Below are 25,257 nucleotides of genomic sequence, written 5' to 3' on the forward strand. Positions count from 1 at the left end.
ATCTGTCATTCAATTCTAAATGATTGCTTTGCTGGGTAGAGTAATCTTGACTGTAGGTCCTTCCTTGCTTTTCACCACTTTGAATATTTTGTGCCAATCCCTTCTGGCCTGACAACTGTATGTGTGCACTGACCCAGAAGTTCTCCAAATCCTCTGATTTTCCTAATATTATTTTCTTTTCTCTAGCTTACTTTATTGTAAGAATACAGTTTACAATACATATAACAGAAAACATGTTAATTGACTGTCTATGTTATTTGTAAAGCTTCCAGTCAACAGTAGGTTATTAGTAGTTAAGTTTTGGGGGAGTCAAAATTATAAGTGGATTTATTTTACTTAGTGGGGGGTTGGCACCCCTAACCCCTGCATTGTTCAAGGATCAACTGTATATGGACTTAAACATTTAAGTGTAGCTTTGAAAACTAATATTATATTTGAGGTAGCAGATTATACAAACTCCTTTATCTTTTTTGATTCAGTTCTAATATTGTCTTACTTAGCTATCTATTAACATTCTATCACAAATTAGAAGTAAATATTGTTTCAGTTACCTGTGATCTGGAATGTGAAGGGAGTAGCCTAAACTCTTCTGAAAGTATTGGTTCCCAATCAGAAAATACATACAGGTATCGTTTCATTAACATTTTCATTCATTTCATTCTGCCAGCGGCAGGGCAGTAGTAAGCTCTCTTTGATCTGCTCTGAAATATTTTTTGAACTCAAGAATAGTAGACCATAAACTCTGAAACTGCCCCAGTTTCAGTTTGGAAACTAAGTGAAGTGATTGGTTTTAATTACATGTTAACTTCTTGATCTTAATCTGTAATTCTAAAAGCGAGATAAGTGAGTCTACTCAAAATAAACAGGTATTAAATTGATGTTGTGTATCAGTTTAAAGATACACCAGGACAGACTCTTAAATCCTTGGGGATTGCCATGGGGACATTTGTTAATTACTCTTGTTTTTTTCTTTGTTGATTACGGTATTACATATGTGTCCTTATCCCCCCTTGGCCCCCCCCCCACCCCCCCACTCATGCCTGCACCCCCCTGTAATTACTCTTTATGTGGCTGAAATTTCTGGTTCTCCTTGTTCCACGTTCTGGTTTTATCTTTAGCATTCCTTCCTAGCCCTGTATGCAGCAGAACTGGGAAAGTCAAAAGGTCACTCTTGTGCACACTCAACAGTAAACAGTGCCTGTTTGTTCCTGGGTTTGGCTAGTCTGCATGGAGCAGTTGGACTTCCTTCTGCTGATGACAAGTCTTCAGGGTGTGTGCAGGGAGACCCTTTCTTTCCTCATCACTCTGCTTTCGTCTGGCTGGGATGGGGGTATGGCTGGGTTAGCAGGAACCTGGGTGGGAAATAAATCCTTACAGAACATGTTCTACTGGTGTGACAGCATTATACTCATATCTATAGGGAAACTCATTCTCACCAAAGGATATGTTCCCAGAGAGTGAATTATCTCTGTTTAAGTCACCTTTCTTAGTTTGGACACTGTCAGCGCTTGAACTATTGATGCCTGTCATTCACAGCTTTCTTGGGGGTGAGCTGAAGTAAGGCAGAGGCAGGTGTGTACCCCCTATGCCTAGCACAGTGCCTGGCATTTGCTAGATCCTCAGAATGTGCTTGTGGAATGAATAAGAGTGAACCAGTGAAGGAATGGAGAAAGGGAAGCCAAATTCCCGTGGAGTTGTAGGACGAGGTCTCCGAGGGACTAGCAGTATGCCTGCTAAAGAACAATAGCTGACGAGGTTTATGGCCTTAGAATAAAAATTACTATAGTAATAACAGTAACTCGTGTGTGTGGAGCTCTTTCGGTGTGCCAGGCACTAAGAGCTCTGTATTACATCATTTAAATTTCATCACCACGCGCTGAGCTGAATTATGGTGTGCATTTCACCTCTGAGGAAATTGAAACTTTGATAGGATAAGTAACTTGCACTAGATGATCCCTTTCTGACTGTCAGGACTAGAACATAAATCAAAACTAAGTGGCCCAGGTGAGGCTCAGTCCACTGCCCTTGGCATCATTATCAACATGCTCTAACCATCATGAGCAAGTTGCAGAGACCAGGCCCCCCACAGACGTGTGTCAAGCTCGCAAAGCTTGCAGTGGCCAGGCGTGCCTCCTCACCTACTTTCACATCATCCCTGTGTTAGTACTACCAAACCAAGTACAATAACATGAGTGTGTGCATTGTGTATGTGTACGTGTGTGTGTGTGGGGGGGGGGGGAGGTTTTCATTTAGGTAGGTTATTTGTGTAACAATTAAGCTTTGGATTTATAGGCAGTTCTGTTGTCAAGCTGAGTCACCAACAAAGTGGTGTATTGTTAATAGAAGCATGAAAGTTAGGAGAAGGAGGTGAATTGTGAATTGATGGGTTGACCTTTAGAAAACAAGGTTTTTGTTATTTCTGTTGTTTTGCTTTACCAAGTCAAGTTTGAGGTGATGGTGACACATTTAAGCATAAATTTTCAGAAAGGCTTTGGAACTATGGGATTGGCTCTTGTGAAAGAGATCAATTTTCAAATGCAAATTGTGGTTCTATTTTATAAAGGTTAACTTTTTGCACTCGGATGTCGAGTGTGACTCGACACGGTTAGCATCGGTAGCAGCTCGTTTTATACTCTTTGAATGTATCAATAATTTGAAATATAAAAATATCCAAATAAATAAGTTTGTATGAAAAGAAACTCCAGTTTTTTATTCTACTGCCGCGCTTTGTAAAATCTGGGGTATTTAAAAAATTAAATCCCGAGTAGAATAAAGGAATCAAGAAAAAAGCAAGCGAGTGCAAAGGGTTAATAGTTGAAGTTCTGGAAGTATGTGATATTGTCAAGGGCAAAAGTACTAATATGAAGAGAAAACATATTAGAAAGTATATCGCAAGATGTTATGATGTCTTCAGTTTGCCTGATTCAAGCACAACATTAGTATGTGCTAATATTCTTATCTTTTCTGCCTCTAGATTTATTACCCTGTCTCATTTATGTTAATAAATAGAAAATATATTAGCTGTATAGTATACTTCTTTGTTTACAGCAAAACCCAGGTTAGTTTTCAAGGATTTCTTTATGAACCGAGTAATTTTCCCAGTCAGAGGTATACTAGAATGCTTTCAGGTAAAAAATATCAAAATATCAGCCATACAGAGCCAAAGCCTAACATTGTTATGAAAAACACCACTACACATATTATTTTTTTAAAATATGGTGGTTTGTGTTTTTTTTTGCAAAGTAAGAATTTATAAATTGACTTTTAAAACTTGATACAAGAAAAAAACAACACTGAAAAGTGAGAATAATAGACTTCAAGATTTCTCAAATGTTTAGAACAGAGATTTTTGCCTTCTGGCTTGAAAGTTACTTAGACAAACATTATAAAGGAAAAAAATATATAATCTTGTTGTTTGCACACCCACATTTCTCCTGGCCCCTACACTTCTCTCATGCAATGGTCTACAATGTTTTTTGATCACGTACCCCAATAATAAAAAAAATTATTTGTGGATATATTTCCAATATCTATATATTGTAAATAAATTATACACATATATTATTGTACTAATAAAATATGTGCATAATAAAGTGTCCACAAAATAGCAATTAAAATGATGGGATACTGTTGAAACAATATTCTTAATTTTGTTTTTTAATGATAAAAAGTTCTTTTTTCTGTCTTCCAAAAATTTCTCTTAGTGAGAACAATGTAAGCTAATGAGCAATACTACAGTTTGAATGTCTGCTTTTAACAGTTTTTAAATTGTTTAAAAGGTACCTTTCTAAAATACATAGATGCATATGGAGAATGAGCATCATTATAATTGAAGAACAGTGGTACTACTCAATTTTCAATCCCATTTATCAATCATGTAACAGTGGTAAACATTTTCATAGTTAAAATCATACTGTCTTCCCTGATGTCAATTAATTGTTCCTGATAACCAATTGAAAGATGTTATATTTTTACATTACAAAAAACCTCACTAATGAATGCCTGGGGAAAGGGACGGGGGCGGGGAAGAGGGTGGGTTTAGGACGGGGGGGGGGGGGGGGGGGGGGGGGGGAGGGCAGGGGGGGGCGGGAGGGGGAAGAAGGGCGAGGTAGAAGGAGTCAATGGGGGAAAAAGGAGGACATATGTAATACTTTCAACAATAAATCTTTAAAAATTTAAAAAATAACTCACTAAAGATTTTTATGTGAAAGACTTTTAGGAGATTAGAAAATTACCTTACTAGGTTTTCACGGTGACAATTTTTATAGACAAGTATTGTTTTCATTAACAAAATAATAATACCAAACATTCCCTAAAATTCATTTTGTAAAAGTTGAACAAGAAAGTTACTTGATTCTTATAAAAAAATAAAAAAGAAAAAAGAAGAAGGAAAGAAAGAATATTACTTGATAAAGTATCATCTTTGCCTTGAAGGGACAAATCAAGAAGGAAGAAGGTGTGTGTATCTGTGTGAGAGTCTGTGTGTTTTAGTATCTGCTGGGAGGCATACAACTGATATCATTTGTCATCATGAAAAGCACACTCAGAGCAGTTATCCTTTTCATAAAAGAAAAAAGTCGTAGAAGGCACTCAAATTAGAATAAATACTAGAATTTGCACATTCAATAAGATAACTCTGAAGATTATAAAATATTTATAATAACACCACAACATTCTACCCTAAAACATGTATGTTTTATAGCAATTATATACTAGTAAAGGTACGTTTCTAAACGATGAATTCTTGGAAGATAATATGAAAATTAATTACTTCAGCATGATGAGATTATGTGTTTTTTAATAAAAAGCAATTTTAAATTAAAAAGATGACTTAACATTATAAACATGGAAAAAAGAAATCAGTGTAAGGTGATTAAGAAAACAGGACCAAAAATGTTGCCTGGTTAAAATGAAAATATGTTTAAAGTATTTATTAAAGCTCAATAATGTTTATTTGTTTAATACAAACATATTGAGTGTCTAATAAGTACCAGGGACGATCTTTTCCATCATTAAAACTGTATTGCCTATTGATTTTTTGATGATAGCCATTCTGACAGGTGTGAGGTGATATCTCATTATGGTTTTAATTTGAATTTCTGTAATGATTAGTAACTTTGAGCATTTTTTCATTTGCCATTGTCCTCTTTGGACAAATGTCTATTCAGGTCTTCTGCCCATTTTTTAATTGGATTGTTTGTATTTCTTTTATTGAGTTGTATGAGTACTTTATATATTTTGGATACATTTGCTTATCAGATGTATCATTGGCAAATATGTTCTCCCATACAGTGTGTTCCCTTTTCATTTTGATGGTGGTTTCTTTTGCTGTGCAGAAGCTTTTTATTTTGATGTAGTACATTTTTTAGTTTCCTTTGCCCTAAGACAGTGATGGCGAACCTATGACACGCGTGTCAGCACTGACACACGTAGCCATTTCTGATGACACGTGGCTGCTGAGGCGGCCGCATGCCGAGGATGAAACATTTGCTGCTCCTGAGGATGAAACATTTGCAAAATAATGTTTTTTCCTCAAAGTGACACACTACCCGAATTATGCTCAGTTTTTTGGCAAAGTTTGACACACCAAGCTCAAAAGGTTGCCCATCACTGCCCTAAGAGATGTAGCTGTAAACATATTGCTACATGAGATGTCTGAGATTTTACTGCCTATGTTCTCCTCTAAGATTTTTATGGTTTCTGCAAAATATGTTAAGTAAAATAAGCCAATCTGAGAAAGACAAATATAACATGATCTCACTTATTCGTGGAATCTAATGAACAGAATGAATTGACCATCAAAATAAGACCCCAAAACAACAAGAAAGCCCACTGCATGGGAAAACATATTTGCAAATGCTATCACTGATAAAGGTTTAATCTCCAACATCTACAGGCAGCTTATGCAACTCAATAAGAGGAAGATAAATGATCCAATAAAAAAATGGGCAACAGACCTAAACAGAATATTTTCAAAAGAAGACAGAAGGAAGGCCAAGAGACACATGAAAACATGTTCAAAGTCACTTATTATCCGAGAGATGCAAATCAAAACAACAATGAGGTACCATCTCACACCTGTCAGAATGGCTATCATCAACAAATCAACAAACAACAAGTGTTGGCGAGGATGCGGAGAAAAAGGAACCCTCGTGCACTGCTGGTGGGAATGCAGACTGGTGCAGCCACTGTGGAGAACAGTATGGAGTTTCCTCAAAAAACTGAAAATGGAACTCCCATTTGACCCAGTAATCCCACTCCTGGGAATATATCCAAAGAAACTAGAAACACCAATCAGAAAGGATATATGCACCACTATGTTCATAGCAGCACAATTTACAATAGCTAAGATTTGGAAACAGCCTAGGTGCCCATCAGCAGATGACTGGATCGAAAAACTGTGGTACATCTACACAATGGAATACTATGCTGCCATAAAAAAGAAGGAATTCTCATCATTTGCAGCAACCTGGATGGAATTGGAGAACATTATGCTAAGTGAAATAAGCCAGTCAATGAAAGAAAAATACCACATGATCTCACTCATTTAGGGATAGTAAAGAACATTATAAAGTGGTGAACAAAAAGATAGATACAGAGACAGTAAAGCATCAAACAGACTTTCAAAGTACAGGGGGAAAGTTTGGGAAAGGTGGGGGAGTTATGAAATCAAACGAAGGACTTGTATGCATGCATATAAGCATAAACAATGGACGCAAAACTCTGGGGGGGGGAGGGCATGTGTGGGTGTGGGGTGGGGGGGTAATGGTAAGATATGTACACATATAATACCTTAATAAAAATATTAAAAAAAAAAATAAGACCCAAAGCCTGGAGGCATGGAACTGATTGACATACCTCGGTTGGGGTTTGGGGAACGAGAAGAGATAAACCAAAGAACTTACATACTTATAGGCATAGCCCATGGACGTGGGCAATAGGATAGTGAAGACATGGTGGGAGGGATAGGGCCTGGGAGTAGAGGGGTAAGGGAGGGGGAATTGGGAGATATCTGTAATACTATCAACAATAAAAAGTGTATTTAAAAAACTGTATTGCTTAATTTACAAAATATCATAATGGTTCTTTCAAAATTGCTCTGTATTTCATAATCCATCTTTCTGACATTCTGATTCCCTAAAACTTGTTTCAATCTCTTTCATGACAGCATCTCTCATTGTTATCTTTGGCTTGGTAACCTGGTATTTGCTGTCAAGTAAGATAAACTGAAATGGACACTAGAGATACAGTACTTTCTGTGTAATCTCATGCTTAGTTAAACAGCATTAGAATGTTGACAGTTAGCAGATGGCTTGTTGGTTCTTATTCTACACCACTGCCTTACCCCCCAACAGTGAGACACATCAGAAAGTGTTTTAGTTAAGAATGTGTTCAGCTGCAAGTAAGAGAGAACCTGACTGATGCAGAACCTGGTCTCTGGCCGATTTGTTCAGGGCTTATGTTTCTAGGCTTCTCTTGGGTGGCCTTTTCCTGATGCTCATTGCCTTAAGATGGCTGCCTCTGCACCTTATACTTGGGTTTCTAGCAGGAAGGGGGAGGAAAGGCAGAGACAAGGGCCCTAGCATCGTAACCCATCTGCTGCAACAGGAGAGCAAAGCCTTGTCCAGAAGCTCCACCCAGCAGACTTGGGCTCACACCTCAAAGGCCCGATCTGGGTCACATGGCTGCCCTAGCTGCAAGGGTGGATGGGAAAACTGGGGCTTGAGTTTCCCAGCCTTCACAGGAGAGGTAGTAAATAGCCACAATACTTTTTGCCGTCTGCGTCTTCTTTATTACAATAGAATGCCTAATGAGCCCGACAGTGAAGACTTGAAGAATTTGCCACGAAATTATATATTTTTGAGGTACCCTATTCAATCACTGGAAAGTTTCTGGAGTCTTTGACCAGGGAAAGGTTATCAGTCCTTTCCTCTCTTTTTAGTTGAAAGAAGGAATTATTTTGGGGCCCTCTACCTCTCTTGGTCTAGTTCAACCCTTCTGTAAGTTTTGTCAAGTTATAAGAAAATCTATTTTTTCTCTTTCTTCTGCCTGTCTTTGACTTTCATGAAATACATGAAAGACCTTAGTCAGCCTTACCTCAAGTCAGAAAAAAGAAAACTGTATATTTAAAGTGTGCAAGTAGGTGAAATAAAGAGCTGTCGCGTAGAATACCCAAAGCCTTTGAAAGTACCCAGAAGTCACTATATTTTTTTAAGAAGGCTACATCTAGGGCAAGAAAGTAAAGCTAATATGTTTGGATGAAACAGTTGAGCAAGTGCCTCTTATTGCTTAGGTCTTTTCTTATTTAATCCTCCCAATGAACCAGTGAAAAAAGATATTGGGTCCATTTAACAGATTTGGAACCTGAAAATGAGAGAGAAGCTGAGCAATTTCTCCAAGGCTACTCAAGCAACAAGGCCAGAATTAAAGGTGTAGGACACTCTAACTCTAAAACCCGTTTTGTTTTTAATTTTTCTCACTGCCCTCCACCTGTGCCTTGTTTTGCCTTTAAACTTGCTTTCCCACAACTGCTCACACATGAAATGTCAATTTTTAAAACTCTGTCTTAATTCAAATTGATTATGTCTCTTTATTTACTGGTGACTCCCGAGGTCCCAGGGTGCTGCAGCATCTGTGTACACCCCGGAATTCAAACATGACTAGACATACTGGGAAGCCTATGGACGGAACCTGTCAGGGGCTGCTTAATTACATGTTAACTGGCAGCCTTCCGGAAAGAACTAATCCTACAAGAAGAGAATGGAGGAGGAGTGCAAATGTACTTAGAAGTCAGTGTGACAGAGTAGGGGGTAAGTCTAAGTCAAGTGCAATGTGATGTATTTAGCCCGCCTGCTGATCTAATCCCTGGGGACGCGTGGAGCCAGGAGAGTGCCAGATTCAAGCATCTTCACAGGTTTCCACGGGTCGTTGAAGGTTCCTGCCACATCAGCAGATTCTGCAACAGCAGCCCAGGCAGCTCACCACCCAGGCGCCGGTGCGGGTGGGTCACCAGGGCGTGGTGCAGGCATCGGGGTCTTCAGCAGATGGGGGTCTTGCGGGGGTTTGAAGTTGAAAGGGTGAAGATTTATTGCCTTGGTCCAGTCAGGCAGCTCTAACAAACTGGGTGGCTTATAAACAACAGAAATTCCCTTCTCACAGTTCTGGAGGCCGGAAGTCCAAAACCGTGGTACCAGCATGGTTGGATTCTGGCGAAGGCCCTCTTCCGGGTTGCAGACTGCTGACTTCTTGCCGTGGTGGAAGGGGCAAGGGAGTTCTTGGGACTGTTTTATAGGGGCACTAACCCCGTTCATGATGGCTCCACCCTCATAACCTAAGCACTGCCTTTTCACCCCACCTTCTAACACCATCGGGGAGATATTCAGACCATAGCACCTAATTGATGCAGTGGCTAAGAAGGCCGCTTCAAAGCACATCAAAGGCGCTTGCTTCAGAGCTCCCAGAGATAATTGGGGGAAGTGGTTACGGGTGATAGAATTCTGTGGTAGCAATCGAAAGCAGAGTCAGGGAAATATTTGCTTAATTCCCATTTGCCATCAATGTGCAGATATACCAACAATTTAATACTAGTAAAAATACATTTGGACAGAACAAAATACTATAGTATGCACTTGCAATTCTTAAAATTAACTGACAATCGCATTTTTATTTTAACATACAATCACATACAATCTTCTTCAATATCAGTGTCAATGTTAGAAGTGAAGCCTTTTTTTTGCATTCAGAGCCTAGAGATTCTTCTGATTATTTAGGCTACTGGTATTTCCAGTTAAATGTAACATGCTAGACACACTGATTTTAAACTCATAAAGTTTTAGCATCAGTTGAGAAATATTAGCATTTGATCTACATTTCTGTTTGACTAAACTTCAGTTACATTTGTTCCTAACTCAAATTAGCAATGAGTGTGATCTCTTGAACATCACCTGGGAATCTTTGATGTTCAGCACCGGAGTGATAATTCTTTAATCATCCATTCAGTTAATATTTACTGAGGGCCTCCTTCTTGACAGTCCCTTGCTTACAGAACAGACATTGTGTGGAGAGAGAGATGATCATAAAAATGAGTAAACCGATAAATAAAATTTTAATGAATTTAGACAAAACTTCAGCTAAGGTGGCTAGAGAGGGCTCTCCAAGGAGGTGATACTGAAGGTATCATTTAAAATCATAAGAAAGTCAGCACCGCTGTGACATTCATCCTTCTCCTTGTGAGAATCCTGTCTACTCATTAACAAATGTTTATTGAGTGTCTGCTATGTGTCAGTCACCCATTCTAGGCTCGGGATCCAGCAGTGAACAAACCAGCAGACACAATCCCTAGCCCTTTGGAATTTATGCTGTAGTAGGGGGAGGTGGACAAGCAAATAGTGAACATAAAACACACAGTATGTCAGATGCTAAGTGCTAAGGTGAAGAATGAAGCATTGCAGGCAAGTGGGAAGTTCTAGGGTGGCTGGTAAAAAAAAAAAAAGCAAAATCAGGTGATTAGGGAAGTACTTCCTCACTGAGAACGTGAACTTTGAGCTGGAACTGAAGATCTGGGATCGAGCCCAAGGTTGGCAAACTTTTTCTGTAAAGGGCAGCTGGTAAATACTTTAGGCTTTGGAAATGATACTGCCTCTGTTGCAACTGTACTCAACTCTGCCATTGTGCGGCAAAAGCTGCCTTAGACATTATGCAAATGAATGGGTGTGGCTGTCTACCAATGCAACTTTATTTATGGACACTGAAATTTGTATTTCATATAATACATGAAATGTCGTTTTGTCATGAAATATTGTTTTGACTTTTTTCAATAATTTAAAAAAATATAAAGACTAGATTTGGCCTGTGGGCCATAGCTTGCCTACCTGTGAACTAGCCTGAGGATGGAGCAGTGTCTGTTCCCTTTAACAGCTTTGGGTGATGTGTAAGGGCACATGTTTGAATGATAAGATGGAATGCACCTTCTGTGCTTTTGTAGGTATCTCCCTGTTGTGGGCTCAACAACTCTGTTGTTGTTTTTCGAAGAAAATGAAAATTCATCTGTTTATCCAGTGACAGATATTCAGTTCACTTACGTTAAACTCATATTTTACAGCTTTTATTTCTAGGCTCTGCTGTGCAGTAAGAGCTTTTATTTTCAGTCCATCACACTACAATATTTCCGAAGACATTATAAGTAGCAACTAAGAATTTAAGTAGCATTGCATTTACATTCAAATTATAGAAAACTTGATATAGAGTGGCTTAACTGATTGGGGGTTTGTTTGTCTAGTGCACAGGGGTTTAGAGTAGGCTGCAGAAGACTGGTGTGACACCTGCAAAATGTCATCCAGGACGCAGGCTCCTGTCCTTCTCTTTGACCATCCTTAGCATACGGTGTTTGTTTTCACATTTTCAAAATGGTTTCTACACCTCCCAGGAAAAGGATAAGGGCAGAATGGACTTTGTCTTGCCATTCATAAGTGGAGCCATACCCAGGAACATCTGCCTTACATCAGATTGGCCAGAACTGTGTCATGTGATCACCCCAAGCTGCAGAGGAGTGTGGATAAACACATTCTGTAGCTGAGCACATTACTTTTCCGAACAAAACCAGACTTCTGTATTAAGAAAGAAAGAGAGCCGGAACCGGTTTGGCTCAGTGGATAGAGCGTCGGTCTGTGGACTGAAGGGTCCCAGGTTCCGGTCAAGAGCATGTACATTGGTTGTAGGCACATCCCCGGTAGGGGGTATGCAGGAGGCAGCTGGTCGATGTTTCTCTCTCATCGATGTTTCTAGCTCTCTATCCCTCTCCCTTCCTCTCTGTAAAAAAATCAATAAAATATATATTTTTTTAAAAAAAGAAGAAGAAAGAAAGAATGAGAGATGGCTACTGGGTAAATTGCACTATGTGCCATGGCTTCTAAATGTGTTTAATAGAAACAAACCAACCAGGAGTTGTAAGTACCTTCCTTCTACTCCTGGCTAAATTGACATGGGTGAAGGCAGTGACTATTACCCAACAATTCTTCTCTTCCATTTGCTTCTCAAATTTATTTTGATACTGGCTGTAAGGTACACTCAGTTTCAGAACAATCACATATGAGAAGGGAGCTCTTTGTGTTAAGGAAATGACTCTATAAGTTACTGTTATTGGAATTCTGGATTTGTGCCCAGCACATGAAGTGCCCTTGATGGCTTCCTGTTGCCACACGGGAAGCCTCTCCATTACCCAGGGCCTGGCGTCTCCCAAGTGCCTGCCTCCTGAGGCGGGCGGTCCCCTGCCACTCAGGCCCGGGCTCCCCCAGTTCCAGGCCACAGTCACCTTAAGGCAAATCTTAAAAACAGTGCTTGGCGGCGTGACTCATCTTCCTTCCTGATGTTAATGTCACAAACATCCACTTGAAAACCTCCTTCTCTGGGTTGAATGTCTCCTTTTTGTTTATTTGAGTGACCTGCTGAAGTATTAGTTAATTTTCTGGCCTTAACCCTTTTCTAAAATTTTATTTTAATCATCTGGCCTTTCTTTTAAGTGTAAAGAAACATGGAAGACGATGAAGAGCAAAATGCTGTGAGTCCTGCTTCATGCCCTGTTGGGAACCCTGACTTACGTAAAACACCGCATCTCTCTGGCCTGTACCACTGCTCCCCTCTGTGAGGCCCACATGCAGTTCTCTCTCAAGATGGGTTTCTTCTGCTTAACCTTCTGACCCTTGACACATTCACACTCTTCAAAAAAGTTTGAAGTTTATACAGGTAGAGAGTGCAAAGTCTTGGTCCCACTTTGTCCCCATTACCCTGACCCCCTAAGCAACCACTTTTGTTCATTTCTTTGATAACCTTCAAGAGTTTTTAAAAATGTAAATACAAGCAAATACAAATATGTTCCTATTCTCCCTTTTTCTTTTCAGAAGAATGTGCTTAGTCTACTTACAATTCTGCTCTTGTTTTTTCACTTCATATATCTTAGAAATCTTTTCATAACAGTGTTGATGGCAAAACAATTTCTCCTTTTTTCTTTTTAAGTTGCATTGTATTAAAGCAATCTCCTTGAAACACAAGCCTGGCCATGCCTCCCCTTGCTTCCCCCTTTAAAAATACATTTTACTCCTTACATGACTGTCAGTCATTATCAGTGTCAGTGGGGAACTGCCTTTTGCTTCTTGAGCATTGTCAGTGTGTCATGATGCGTTTGAAATTTTTTTAGAACAAAAACCATTTCTCTTTTTTCTTTAGTTTTATGGAGATACTAGAGGCCCGATGCATGAAAATTGTGCAAGAGTAGCCTTCCTCCCCCCGGCTGCCGGCACTGGCTTCCCGCTGGCACCCGGGACCCAGGCTTCCCTCATAGCCCCGGCTTCATCTGGAAGAACGTCCAGTCTAATTAGCATATTATGCTTTTATTATTATAGATAATCGACATAATGTTGTATAAGTTTAAGATATACAATGTAATGATTTGAGGTATGTATATATTGTGATACGATGAGTATAATAAGTTAACATCCAGTTCCTCACATTGTTTGAACTTTAATCTTTTACAGTACAACTTTCAAATATTGCCTATAAGGAGAGAGAGGTGCTGAGACATGGATACTTTCAAATATTGCTAGTGGGAATGTAAATAGATGTGGCCTTGTATTTTTATTGAGGTATAATTGACATACAACATTATATTAGTTTCAGGTGTACATCATAAGTATTCTATATATGTGTATATTGCAAAATATCACCATGAGTCTAGTTAACATCCATCACCACATCTGTTACTATTTTTTTTCTTAATGATGAAAACTGAAGATCTACTCTTTTAGCAAATTCCAAATATAATACAGTATTTTTAACTATAGTTACCATGCTGTTTATATCCTTAGTACTCACTTATTTTATAACTGGAAGGTTGTACTTCTTGACTGATGTAGCCTTGTTGCAAAGAAATTTACCCTCGGTCTGCCCTTTCATTCATAGGACTTTGTCCTAAAGTAAAGTGGTATTGTGAGAAACAGTAAGAGATTTGTAAATAAAGATGTTCACTATGATACTATTCCTAGTGGTGAAAGTTACAAGTATGCTAAATATCCAACAACAGATAACTGTACATCTACATGATGGAATTGCCAGGGAGACATTAAAATTCATGCTCTTGAAAACCCTTTTTTTAAATTCATTTTAGAGAGGAAAGGAGAAGGAGGGATAGAAATATCAATGATGAGAGCGAATCATTGATTGGCTGCCTCCTGCACGCCCCACGCTGGGGATTGAGCCCAAAACCCAGGCATGTGCCCTGACTGGGAATCGAATCCTGATCTCCTGGTTTATGGGTCGATGCTCAACCACTGAGCCACATCGGCCAGGCAACGTCCAGCTATTTTGCCTAGTGTGACCCTGTGAAAGAAAAGACCAATTAAGCTGTAGAGGATTATAATCCAGCAATAAATGCTGTGTGTGTGTGTGTGTGTGTGTGTGTGTGTGTGTGTGTGGTATCTATATGTGCAGGGCAGGGAGGTACGGATGGAAAGAAGCTGTATGAGTGTCTTTGATGTATCCCTAGTATTGAGAATGTATGAGTGTTTAGGTACTCACATATTAACCTAAAATAGTTAATATAGATCCTTAAACTGAGGATAACATTTCAAGGACTACAAATGTGTTTGCAGCTCTTCAAGAACACACCTGACCCCTAGTGACTGAGGAAGGAAACATGAAAGATCAGAAGAATGAAAAGGGTTAAGAAATAGAGTTCATAATAAAATGGTGCTTGCTGTTTACTCTTACTTCAGAGTGGAGAACACTTTTCTCTCGTGAACTGATGAAAGGATGCTTTCATGCCCCTGGCTGCAGCTGAGGAATATCTGAAGGAGGCTTCTGAGGGGAATGAAAATGTTGCTGCTCCCGGGAATCAGTGAAATGTCGACATCTCAGATGGGCTATATCTGGTTTTCAACAGAGAGCGCTCCTGACTATAAATGTCAACTCCTGTGGGTGGGAAGGGGGAGTGGTGTTGGCCCCCTAAGAACTGTGTGAATCTCACCTCATACCTAGTCTCTTCCAGGCAATCTGAGTTGTGCCCAGAGTTCGGGGGAGTCTAGGTGAAGAAATCACTGTGTCAGGACCTGCTTAGACCTCTGCTGGATATCCACAGAGTGGACAGTGCATGGCGCCTATGTCAATCGCCTTTTTTTTTTTTTTTTTGTATCAGTGACCTCTGACAATGGGAAGTGAAATCTAGTTCAATTTGAAAATGTATACATATTGTTTCAGTTGAGCATTTCTCCTTATTTGTCTTCTCTTTTTAGATAAAGAAGAAGCAGCAAGATGTGGTTAGATTTCTGGAAGCCAACAAGATAGAGTTTGAGGAGGTGGATATCACAATGTCAGAAGAACAGAGGCAGTGGATGTACAAAAACGTGCCCCCAGAAAAGAAGCCCGCTCAGGGCAACCCTCTGCCGCCTCAGATATTTAATGGTGACCGATACTGTGGAGTAAGTAGCTAGATTGTCATTACACGATTTCTTTGCAATACTCAAATCACAGAGTCACCTAGAGTACAGTGGGCTTTTTTCTGTTAGGACTGTCACCTCTTCATTCGGTGCCTATTCAGGTCCACAAGTCTAATGGAGGGGCTGTGAGTCCAAGGTCACAGACAGTGTGTGTGAGTCTGAGTGCCTGTGTGTCTGGGAATTTTCTTGTCCCTGTTTGCTTTAGAAAAGGGGATGGAAGGGAAGCTGTGTGCATGGTTTATTGGGGATGGAAGGGAAGCTGTGTGCATGGAAGGGAAGCTGTGTGCATAAAGGGGATGAAAGGGAAGCTGTGTGCATGTGTGCATGGTTTATTGTGTTCTAAATTTTAAAGCATATTTTTTATTAATAGATTTTGGGGGGCAGACTAGGAGGAGTAATTATTCTTGAGCCTTTTCCCCTTTACAGTATATATTTTTTAAAAAGCCAGATGGATCGTTATGAACATGTAAAATACATTAGGTGCCTTCCTGCTGTATGTAGCATATGAAGTCCCTTTTGTCTAATTATCTGTTTTCCTTCTTACGCTTAGGTTAAGAAAAAAAATGAAGAAGTTTCTTTTTTTTTTTTTTTTTGATTTTAGAAAGAGAGGAAGAGAGAGAGATAGAGATGGAGAAAGAGATAGAAACATCAAACCCAGGCATGTGCCCTGACCAGGGAATCCAACTGTTGATCTCTTGGTGCATAGGTTGATGCTCAACCACTGAGCCACACAGGCTGGGCTCAACAAGTTTCTTTCTCATGCGTAATTAGAATTTGCCTTTTGCCAGAGCTCTAAGTATATAAGTCAGTGTTTATTTTGGAACCTATATTCCAGTGCTTTAGGATTGCCTGGAGAAGAGCAAGGGGCTAAGCTACAGTGCTCAGGTGCTTGAGGTGAAATGAATAGCTAGGTTGTCATTAGGGTGGAGAAAAGGGATAACAGAGTGCTTTTGATGGTTTGAAAGGAAACAGTTTCCTGTGTGCATAAGGAAGAATGAGATATTAAAACATTAAGCCATAAATATTGTGCACAGAGTTCTTACATACATGTCAAGAGGAGACTCCTGAACATAGCACTAGGGATAGATTTGAGTTCTACTACTACTTTATGTTGGCTGTGACACCTTCGGAAAGTCACCTCTTTAAGCCTAAATTTCCTCATCTTTAAGCAAGGGATGATATTATATACCTTCATAGGATATTTATGACTGTTTCTAAAATACTTAATAAGAATGAAGGTTATTGTTTTGTGGGATTTTTTTATATCATGATCTCATATTTTACTAGGGGAAGAATGTGGTAACCAAGGGTACATCCCATTCACAATTTCTGAGTCTAGAAAATGTACTCTTATGCCTGCAGACCAAAATAAGGTAACAGTTGAAAATGTGTACGAACTATAGTTTCAAAATAAAGTAAAGCTATTAGTCAAATAGTGCTAGAAGTCTTAAAACAAAGATCTAGTGATTTTCTGTTTCTCAGACTTTGCAGGTATGAAAACGCCATTATTCTGGGCTTGTAGTTGAGTGGTAGTTTGGCTGGGTATAGAATTCTAGGTTGGAAAGAATTTTGATGGTTTTGCTTCAATATCATTGTTTCCAGTTCTGCAATTGAGAAGTCTAATGCCATTTTCCTTGAACTATTGTATGTTTTTGTCAATTTCTTCTATGCAAGTTTTTAAGATCTCTTTCTTATATATATGAGATCCTAAATTTTTTTTTGGTGAATTATTATAATACTAGCGGCCCAGTGCATGAAATTCGTGCACAGGTAGGGTCCCTAGGCCTGGCTGGCGATCAGGGCCAATTGGGGCCTTCCTTTCCCCTGCTGCTGGCCGGGGCCTTCCTTCATTCTGCACCACCCCCTGGTGGTCAGTGGACGTCATAGCGAGCGGTCAAACTCTGGGTCGGTTGAACTCCCGAGGGGGCAATTTGCATATTAGCCTTATATAGGATAAGCTAGTATTCATTCATTGGGGTAAGTGCTCAGTAAATCCTTATATCTAAGAATTATATAATTGAGTCCTTAAAGATGTCATTGCTCTTTCTCTAATTAACTAGGACTCTGCTTATTACGCCCCTCCCCATTCCCAGCAAACCTGTGCCTCATTATTGCTATTATGACATTTATCTCATAGAATTTTTTTTCTTTTCACGTCTTTGTCTTCAATTGGTTCCTGAGTTCCTTGTGCTCACTCTCTGTAGGCTCCATGGCTTGTTCATCTTAGTATCTGGTACCTATCAGAACACTAGGAACATATATCACATTTAAAAAAATTGTTTCTGTGAATGGGTGAATAGTTCCACAGATGTTTTCAGCTTAGCAGGGAGCTACCCCATTCTGTTGGGTCTTAACTTGTCAAGGTTCTGAGCATTTGTATACTCATTTTATTAATAAAAGTCAAAGCCAAATGTCTCAAAAACAAGCTTATTAAAACTTCTAAATTTTGCCGTGAAATCTATTTCAGAAATCATCTCTATTAGAAGCTCACATATCCCACAGGTAGAATTTCCTTAGGAAACTTTTTATCTGAATTTGAAAATCTATATTCTAAGGCCTCCTGTCTAAAAAATCACTTATCAAGGAGAATCTTCTCCTTTAGCTATTTTACTGTAAAAAATCGTATCCGGCATCCTCCCAGCTACTAGGAAATGAAACGTTGGGTGTTGGGGAAAGGGTGATATAAAAGTCTTCTTTATCACTGATTGCTGATCAGGTGTATGCCCCAAAGCATAACATTTTAATTAGATAATTCTCTGCAGTTTTATCTCTTCTATATAACCCCAGTTTTTATTCTTCTGTTTAATCTCCCATTTTCACCTTATTGAGATGTTTGCTTCAATATTCTACAGTGATGAGTCAGTCCCTGGGACATATCTTTCATAAAAACGACTTGTGCTGTGAATATTGAAAACCTTCAACCAGACAGTTTCAGGCCACCCCAATTGCATGTTTAGCACTCTATTTTAACTTATATCCAAACTGGCAGTTCTCTTTCTCTCTCTTTCTTCTCTCTTTCTCTCTTTCTTTCTTTCTTTCTCTTTCTCTCTTTCTTTCTCTCTCTCTCCTCTCTCTCCTCTCTCTCTCTCTCTCTCCTCCCTCCCTTCCCTTCCTTTCTCCCTTCTTTCCTTCCTTCCTTCCTTTCTTTCTTTCTTTCTTATTGATTTCAGAGAGAGGAAGGGAGAGGGAGAGAGAGATAAAAACATCATTGATCGGCTGCCTCCTACATGCCACCTACTGGGGATCAAGCCCCAAACCCCAGCATGTGCCCTGACCAAGAATTGAACCATGATCTCCTGGTTCATGGGTCGAAGCTCAACACTGGCCGGACAGACTGGCAGTTTTATTTTTGTTAAATTTTTTTCTCTTTCTGAGCCTATGTAAATAAAATTAATGAAAAGAAAACAAAACCATTAAGGCCAAGTTAATATCAATGTTAAGACAATAAAGCCTGTTGACAGGAGGCTCAAAGCGAGGAGTCAGTTTTCCTCTGTCCTTCTTTATACTTGCCCTCCCCCGATTCCCAAGATGTAGCCTCTTTTACAAGGTTCTTAAGTTATTACCACTTTGTTTCATGTACTAATATATATATTCCTTGACTTTAACTGTAGACAGTGTTTACTTTTTTTTTTTTTGAAAGATGAAGGGAGATTTGCATTCTTATAACTTCTCTTATTTCTCCTCTGTTTTGATTTAAACACACACACGTGCACACACGCTTTAGCATTGCTAAAATTTATAACAAATTCTCTTCTGTAACTATAGTAACTATTATAATATGTAAACATATATTTTATTTATATTGTTTTAAACATAGAAATACTATTCTCTACAGAACTGTTCAGTTCTGTGGGCAGTCACAGAGAGCAGTATATAATCCTGTTTTACTAACCCCTGTGGTGTAAAAGGGAATGACAAATGTCAATATCCAAGGGAGTCTCTTAACTAAGTTTAGCCTTTTCACTTACTCCTCGGGATAGTTATTAAAATGTTATTGCTGGTTCCTTTTCCTATGTTTAGCACAAAAATATTTTCCATCCAATTTCAATTGGTGCTTGGGTACATGTTTTTGCTTGCCTTGCCATCTTGTACTAGTATGGTTGGAAACGTTTAACATGAATTAGGAATTTAAAATCCTCAGTTTGGGGCTTACTCATATTTTTAGTATTTGGCATAAAAATTGCTGAATGAAGCTGTTTTAGACAACTGCATCTTCTATATCCTACCAGGATGAGAACTGCCAACTATTTTTTCCTTCTCTACCAAGATTTCATAAAATAGAATATAGTACTGTCTTCAACCACTAAGTCAAGAATTCTGCTCAGAGGATACCCTTAGGCTTGAAACTTAAAGGAGTAGGAGCTTGGCCTGATTTAAACAGCAGCAGTAACTCTTATCATCTTAAAATGAATATTTTAAAAAGATTTTCTTCTTTTGGAGAAACTAAATTTGCTCGGGCTCATTAGAATCGATTGCTGCCACCATTTCCTTGTAGGCCACGTGTTGTTTTGTTCCCTGCAGCCTCCGCCTTGGATATGGCCTCGGCATGTAGAAATAATGTGGGTCTGTCAATTAATTGTCATTGACTTAGCGTGGGAAGCGGCGCCACTTTTCAGAGTGGCTGTTGTGGGTTTTCCCCACTGCTCTCTTAGGGAACACTAAAAGGGCAAAGAACTTTAAGGTCTTTGTCTCAAATGCTTGTCTAGCACACAATAGTCCAATCGTCGTGTGCGGCTTATATCCTTAAGGAAGCTCTTTGGAAGAATGAGACCATTGTGAACCCTACCTGTTTAGATGTTATCATGCACTTATAAATGTCTCTTATGTTGGTTTTCACTCGAACACAAACAGAAGTATAGGTGATGGAAGTTCATTTTTTTTTCTTTTTAACAGCTGTTTAGCTTGTTTTATTCTTTTTAAAATTGCAACATTCAGATAAATATTCCATTAATAATTGTGCTCAGTTAGGCTGATATCCATATAGTCCAGAAATATTTCTTTTCATAAGCAGCCGACACTGCAGACAAAGGGAATTTCTCACCCTTTTTCTTTAATGTAATAAAAATGTACCAGCTTCTGAAACTAGGCAGTTTTATCCTGAATATGCTCTATGTGTTTGTACCCTTTGCCAAAGGTTCTGTTAACTGATCATTAACAGAAGGTTGATTGTCCTGAAATGTGTCGTTTGCGGATGTGTATTTACAAACACTTCTGAGTGTCTGACTATAAGGAACTCAGCAAGCCTATTTAGCAACTTGAGAGTGAGTTTTTACAAATGGTTTTAACGTTTGCAGTATAAACCGTAATATATTTTTAAAAATATAAACCTGATAAGTGAAATGAATTTGATAAGGAAGCAGATCTTTCTCTTTTATTGGGGAATGCCTAAGGCCATAATAACTTATACTAATTATCAGTAAGATGTGATTTAAATTTTTCTAATGCTATTTAACTCTGAAATTATTTCACATCATGCTGTTTGTTATATCTGGAAGGAGGTATTAACTATTCAGAAATCCTAGATTTTAAATTATCAATCACATACTCTTTGCCTAAACATGACAAGGAAAGTAATTTAACCTTTTACACTTTGAGATTCCTCAGACCACTCAAAAGCTTTTGAGTGTCAGAAAGTAAATTGTGTACATCATTCTTTAAAACCTGTAATTAATAGAGTAGAAATAGTATTTATTCAAATTATGTTACTAGCATGAGATTATCTAAACTTGGCACATCAGCCATTAATTAGCAGACAGCTAATTCATCCACTTGACAAGTATTATTGGTAACCTGGTGTGTTAGGTACTTTTCTAACATTGACTTTTAAAAATTATTTCATTAAACTATTCTGCTTTTAAAGTTAATTACCAAATTTTACATTTGTCACTTGGAAGGAGTTAATTACCTTAAGTGACAATTTCTAAACTCTTGGGAGGATCCAATTCAGTATTTGGGTAAGAAGCCCAAAGCTATAGTTATGTGGTAGTGAGTTAAAGGTTCTTAAAATAAAAATAATGCTTATAATATTTATGACAGATATATAGTTAAAGAGGATTTTTTAAAAATCTAAATGATAAATGTTGCCCTTCTGAGATTTCTAAATATCTGAAATTTCTAAATACTTTTGTTGGTAACTAAAATTTATAGTTTTGTAGAGAATAGTTTTGATTGAACGTTAAATGGATTCTTTATAAAGTTACATATTTTCTCTACATGTATAGATTCTACATGTCCTGTTTTATGTATGAAGTGTGTTTGTGAGAGTTGGCCTTATTTCCAGTTTTATGATTTGAAGAACTGTAACTATTTTTAAGTTAAGATTTTTAACATAAACAATGAAACCTGAATTATACACATTTTCATGGTAAATTGCCTTTTGATCTGTTGCTTGCAAGATATTTTCATGTTAGCATTTCAGTCTTTTAAAGTAAAATTCACGCTACATTTGTAGAGATTGAGTCAGGCATTCTCTCTCATTTTTCATTTCTTACCTTATTAGTTTTTTCATTCCTGCATTTCATACTGACCATCAGAGATTATTAATCAAGTAGAAAGGTAAAAAGGCCTTTCAAAATTCAAAACAGGGATAGCATTTTGACGACTGAGCCACTAATCCTAATGTTTTCTCTCCCACTATTGTCTCTTCCTTTTCCTATTAAGTTAAATCAGAGAGAGGTAAAATTTTCAAATAGATACCTTTAGTAACCAGAATATTTGGGTGACTTTACACCTAGACACAACTAACAGCCCATTTAAAAGCAACTCCGCTGAAGGCTCCATCATTTCATAGAATTATGAGGGTTCAAGGGACTTTGCTAGTAACTGATGCAGAAAGGAAGTAATAATGTGAGGATGTTAAATGAGTTGATCAAGATCATATAACTCAGGAGACCGCAGGACACCACATATACAGTTCACTGAGCATATACACCATACAAAATCTGTGAACTAGATAGTTGTTGGTACGTGGAAATATACAAGACCTCTCTTCTCCTTAGTCTTGACTAAGTCAGAGCCGGGCCACATAGTGCCTTTTAAGCCATGTTAAGAATTTTAATCTGTATTGTAAGAGCAATGAGAAGCTTTGAAGGAAAGAATTTAAGAAGAGGGCAATGATGATCATCGTCTCATTTTTAAAAGAGCAGTCTATCTTCACCTGAGAATGATGGGGTAGAAATAGGTTATATTGGAGAAGGGTTGATAAATTGAGGTGCTACTGCAGAAATCTAGCTTAGATTAGGGCGATGAGATGGATGTCCAAATGGAGAGGTTGAAGGAATATGTAAGATTGTTAGCTGAGGGAAGGGAGGAGTCCTGTGGTACCTTGATTTCTGGTGTGGTAGAGCCCATTAGATGGTGGTGCCATTTTCTTAGAGGCCCATCTTGTGGTGTGGCAGGAAGATCATGAATTGTGATGTAAATCCCTTAGGTTTAAGAGTCTGTGAAGAATTAGTGATTATATAGAACCAGAATTGAGAGGAGAAATCAGAGCTAAAGATGTGACTTTAATTAGGGTCATGACTAAATGATTTTCTCTAGGGAAAGAATTTAGACTGAATAGTGGCCGAATATGGTAGGGGGAGGAACAAATACACCAGTTTTCATATGGTGGATATCTTAAAAGGATGAGATAAATCTGGCTGTAGTTTAGCCGTCTCCCTCTTGTTACCACATTAAATATAAGCAACAAATGATCAGCTAGAGAATATACAAGGTGTCCCCAAAACATGTATACACACTTTAACAACTGATAGCTCAATTTATGTTTCTTTCTTTTCAGCCAGACTAGGCTTTGAACAAAGGAAACTCATCCTAAAATGCTACTGGAAGTTTGAAAATGCAGTTCAAACACCAACACTGCCTATATAATTATTCAAAGGGTGTCTACCCAAAAAAGTATACTCACTTCAACAGCTGGTAACTCACTTAATTTTCACGTTTAACTGATTTGAAATAATGGGTGAAGCCAGGCTAAGCTTTGAACAAAGAAAATTTATCCACTAGATGTTTTTATGGGGATACATAATAGATAAAGTTTATGGTACAAAACCAGCAACAGTTGACAGATTGAGGGCACACAAACACTGAATGAAATGATTCTTGATGTTTGTGATTCCATTGCTTCGAATTATCAGCAGTGCCTGGACCAGAAGGTCATCAGTTTGAAAACAAGCATTGATAAAAAAAAGTTATTCATTTCTGTAAAAGTGTGTATATATATTTTTGGGGACACATTATATATATATATATATATATATAGATAGATAGATAGATAGATAGATAGATAGATAGATATAGATATAGATATAGATATATAGATATATATATATAGATATCGAACAGGATTATTTCTTGAACCCAGTGAAGTGTCACTCAACTGTTTGGAAATATCTTCGTTATAAAGAATATTTGTAACATTTTCAGTTCATGTTATTTTGCCTAAATTCCACATCAAAGGTAGACCTGCATTATTTGTGACATAGTTTTCTTATAAAAATTGTAAAATTTTTCATAAAATTCTACAAAATCTGTAATACTGTAGAGTCACTGCTTCGTTAATAATCTTCACTTGGGTATCTCGTATACTTTCTCAAACTTAACATTTTGAAACTCACCTCCAACCTCACCCTGCTGAAACATTTGTACAAGAGAGTCTCTACATGGAGTCAAATTCAGATTTTTCATCAAGTGAGGCATGCTTTGCAAGAAGCAGACCTCCACAAGTCATCGACTCTCGTTTAGATTCCTGGATAGGTTTCAAAAGTATCTGTGATGCCACTGGTTCAGCTTAGCAGTGGGTCATTAGGGTTCAGTGACTCATACAGAGTGCCCCACACTTGGTTCCTTCTTGGGTAAGAAGCTTCATAGAGTACAAAAAACATCAGTTACAACATCAATGGACCTGGGCCCCAATCTCAGCTCTCTCATGTATTAGGTGTCAAACTTGAGCAACATTTTTTTTTTTTTCCTTCTCTGAGCCAGTCTCCTACCTGGTGGGCCGTGGTAGAGATTAAATGATGGACTGATTGTAAGGCACCTCCCACAAAGGGAATGCCTAAAAATGAATCTGATCCTTGTCTGCTTACAATATTTACTCTCAGGATATAGTTATCAAAAAGGACTTCTACCAAATTTTAAAACTGCTTTACATCAACTTAGAAACTGTAGTATTACAACTTTTGAAAAGAAACAATTGAAGAATTTATTGACCAGAATTCCTTAATGGTTTCTTTTGTGAAAGTAGGAAGAGAAAAATGATTCTGCTTTTGAGGCAAAGGTAAATGTCATAGAGAATCTAGTTCTCTCTAGTTTTCACTTGATCTTTTTATTCTCTCTGAAGACACATTCCTTAAGAATGTGGACAACTTCAAAGGCAGAATAGAAGCACTCATATTGACACATGGAGACCTTTACGGGTTTCTGTTCAGCCAGTGATATGTTTTTTAAAAGCCCTAGATAACAGCCTATCAAGAGCAGAATTGGGAGGCAGCCTTCCATATTGAGGTGCTAAAATAAAGTCTTAGGTCACAGTGGTTTCACACAAATAAATGTTAGTTTGGCCCACAAAGGAAAGGGAGTGTGTTCCGATTTCATTTCTGTTGTCATTGTTTTATGTTTTAATCCTGTCACAGGCTTTGGATTAAAAACTTGTTACATTTAGCATCATATTCAAAGAAATTTTTAGGCTAAAGCAGGGCAAATTAGTAGATTTATATAGCTCTTCCCTGACCTGGATGGAGCAATGGTACATTTTTTATTTTCATGAAGAATT

General features: G+C 38.2%; 1 protein-coding gene across 1 annotated transcript in view; it reads left to right on the plus strand.

Moving 5' to 3' along the window:
- The window catches only part of SH3BGRL2 (SH3 domain binding glutamate rich protein like 2), a 54,873-nt gene that overhangs the window by 24,033 nt on the left and 5,583 nt on the right, over positions 1–25,257 (plus strand). The window contains exon 2 of the mRNA XM_008143196.3: positions 15,282–15,467. Coding sequence (XP_008141418.1) covers positions 15,282–15,467 — 186 coding nt within the window. The remainder of the gene's footprint in view (positions 1–15,281; positions 15,468–25,257) is intronic.

The sequence above is a fragment of the Eptesicus fuscus genome, chromosome 10, assembly GCF_027574615.1.
Source record: "Eptesicus fuscus isolate TK198812 chromosome 10, DD_ASM_mEF_20220401, whole genome shotgun sequence".
In the NCBI taxonomy this organism is placed as follows: Eukaryota; Metazoa; Chordata; class Mammalia; order Chiroptera; family Vespertilionidae; genus Eptesicus; species Eptesicus fuscus.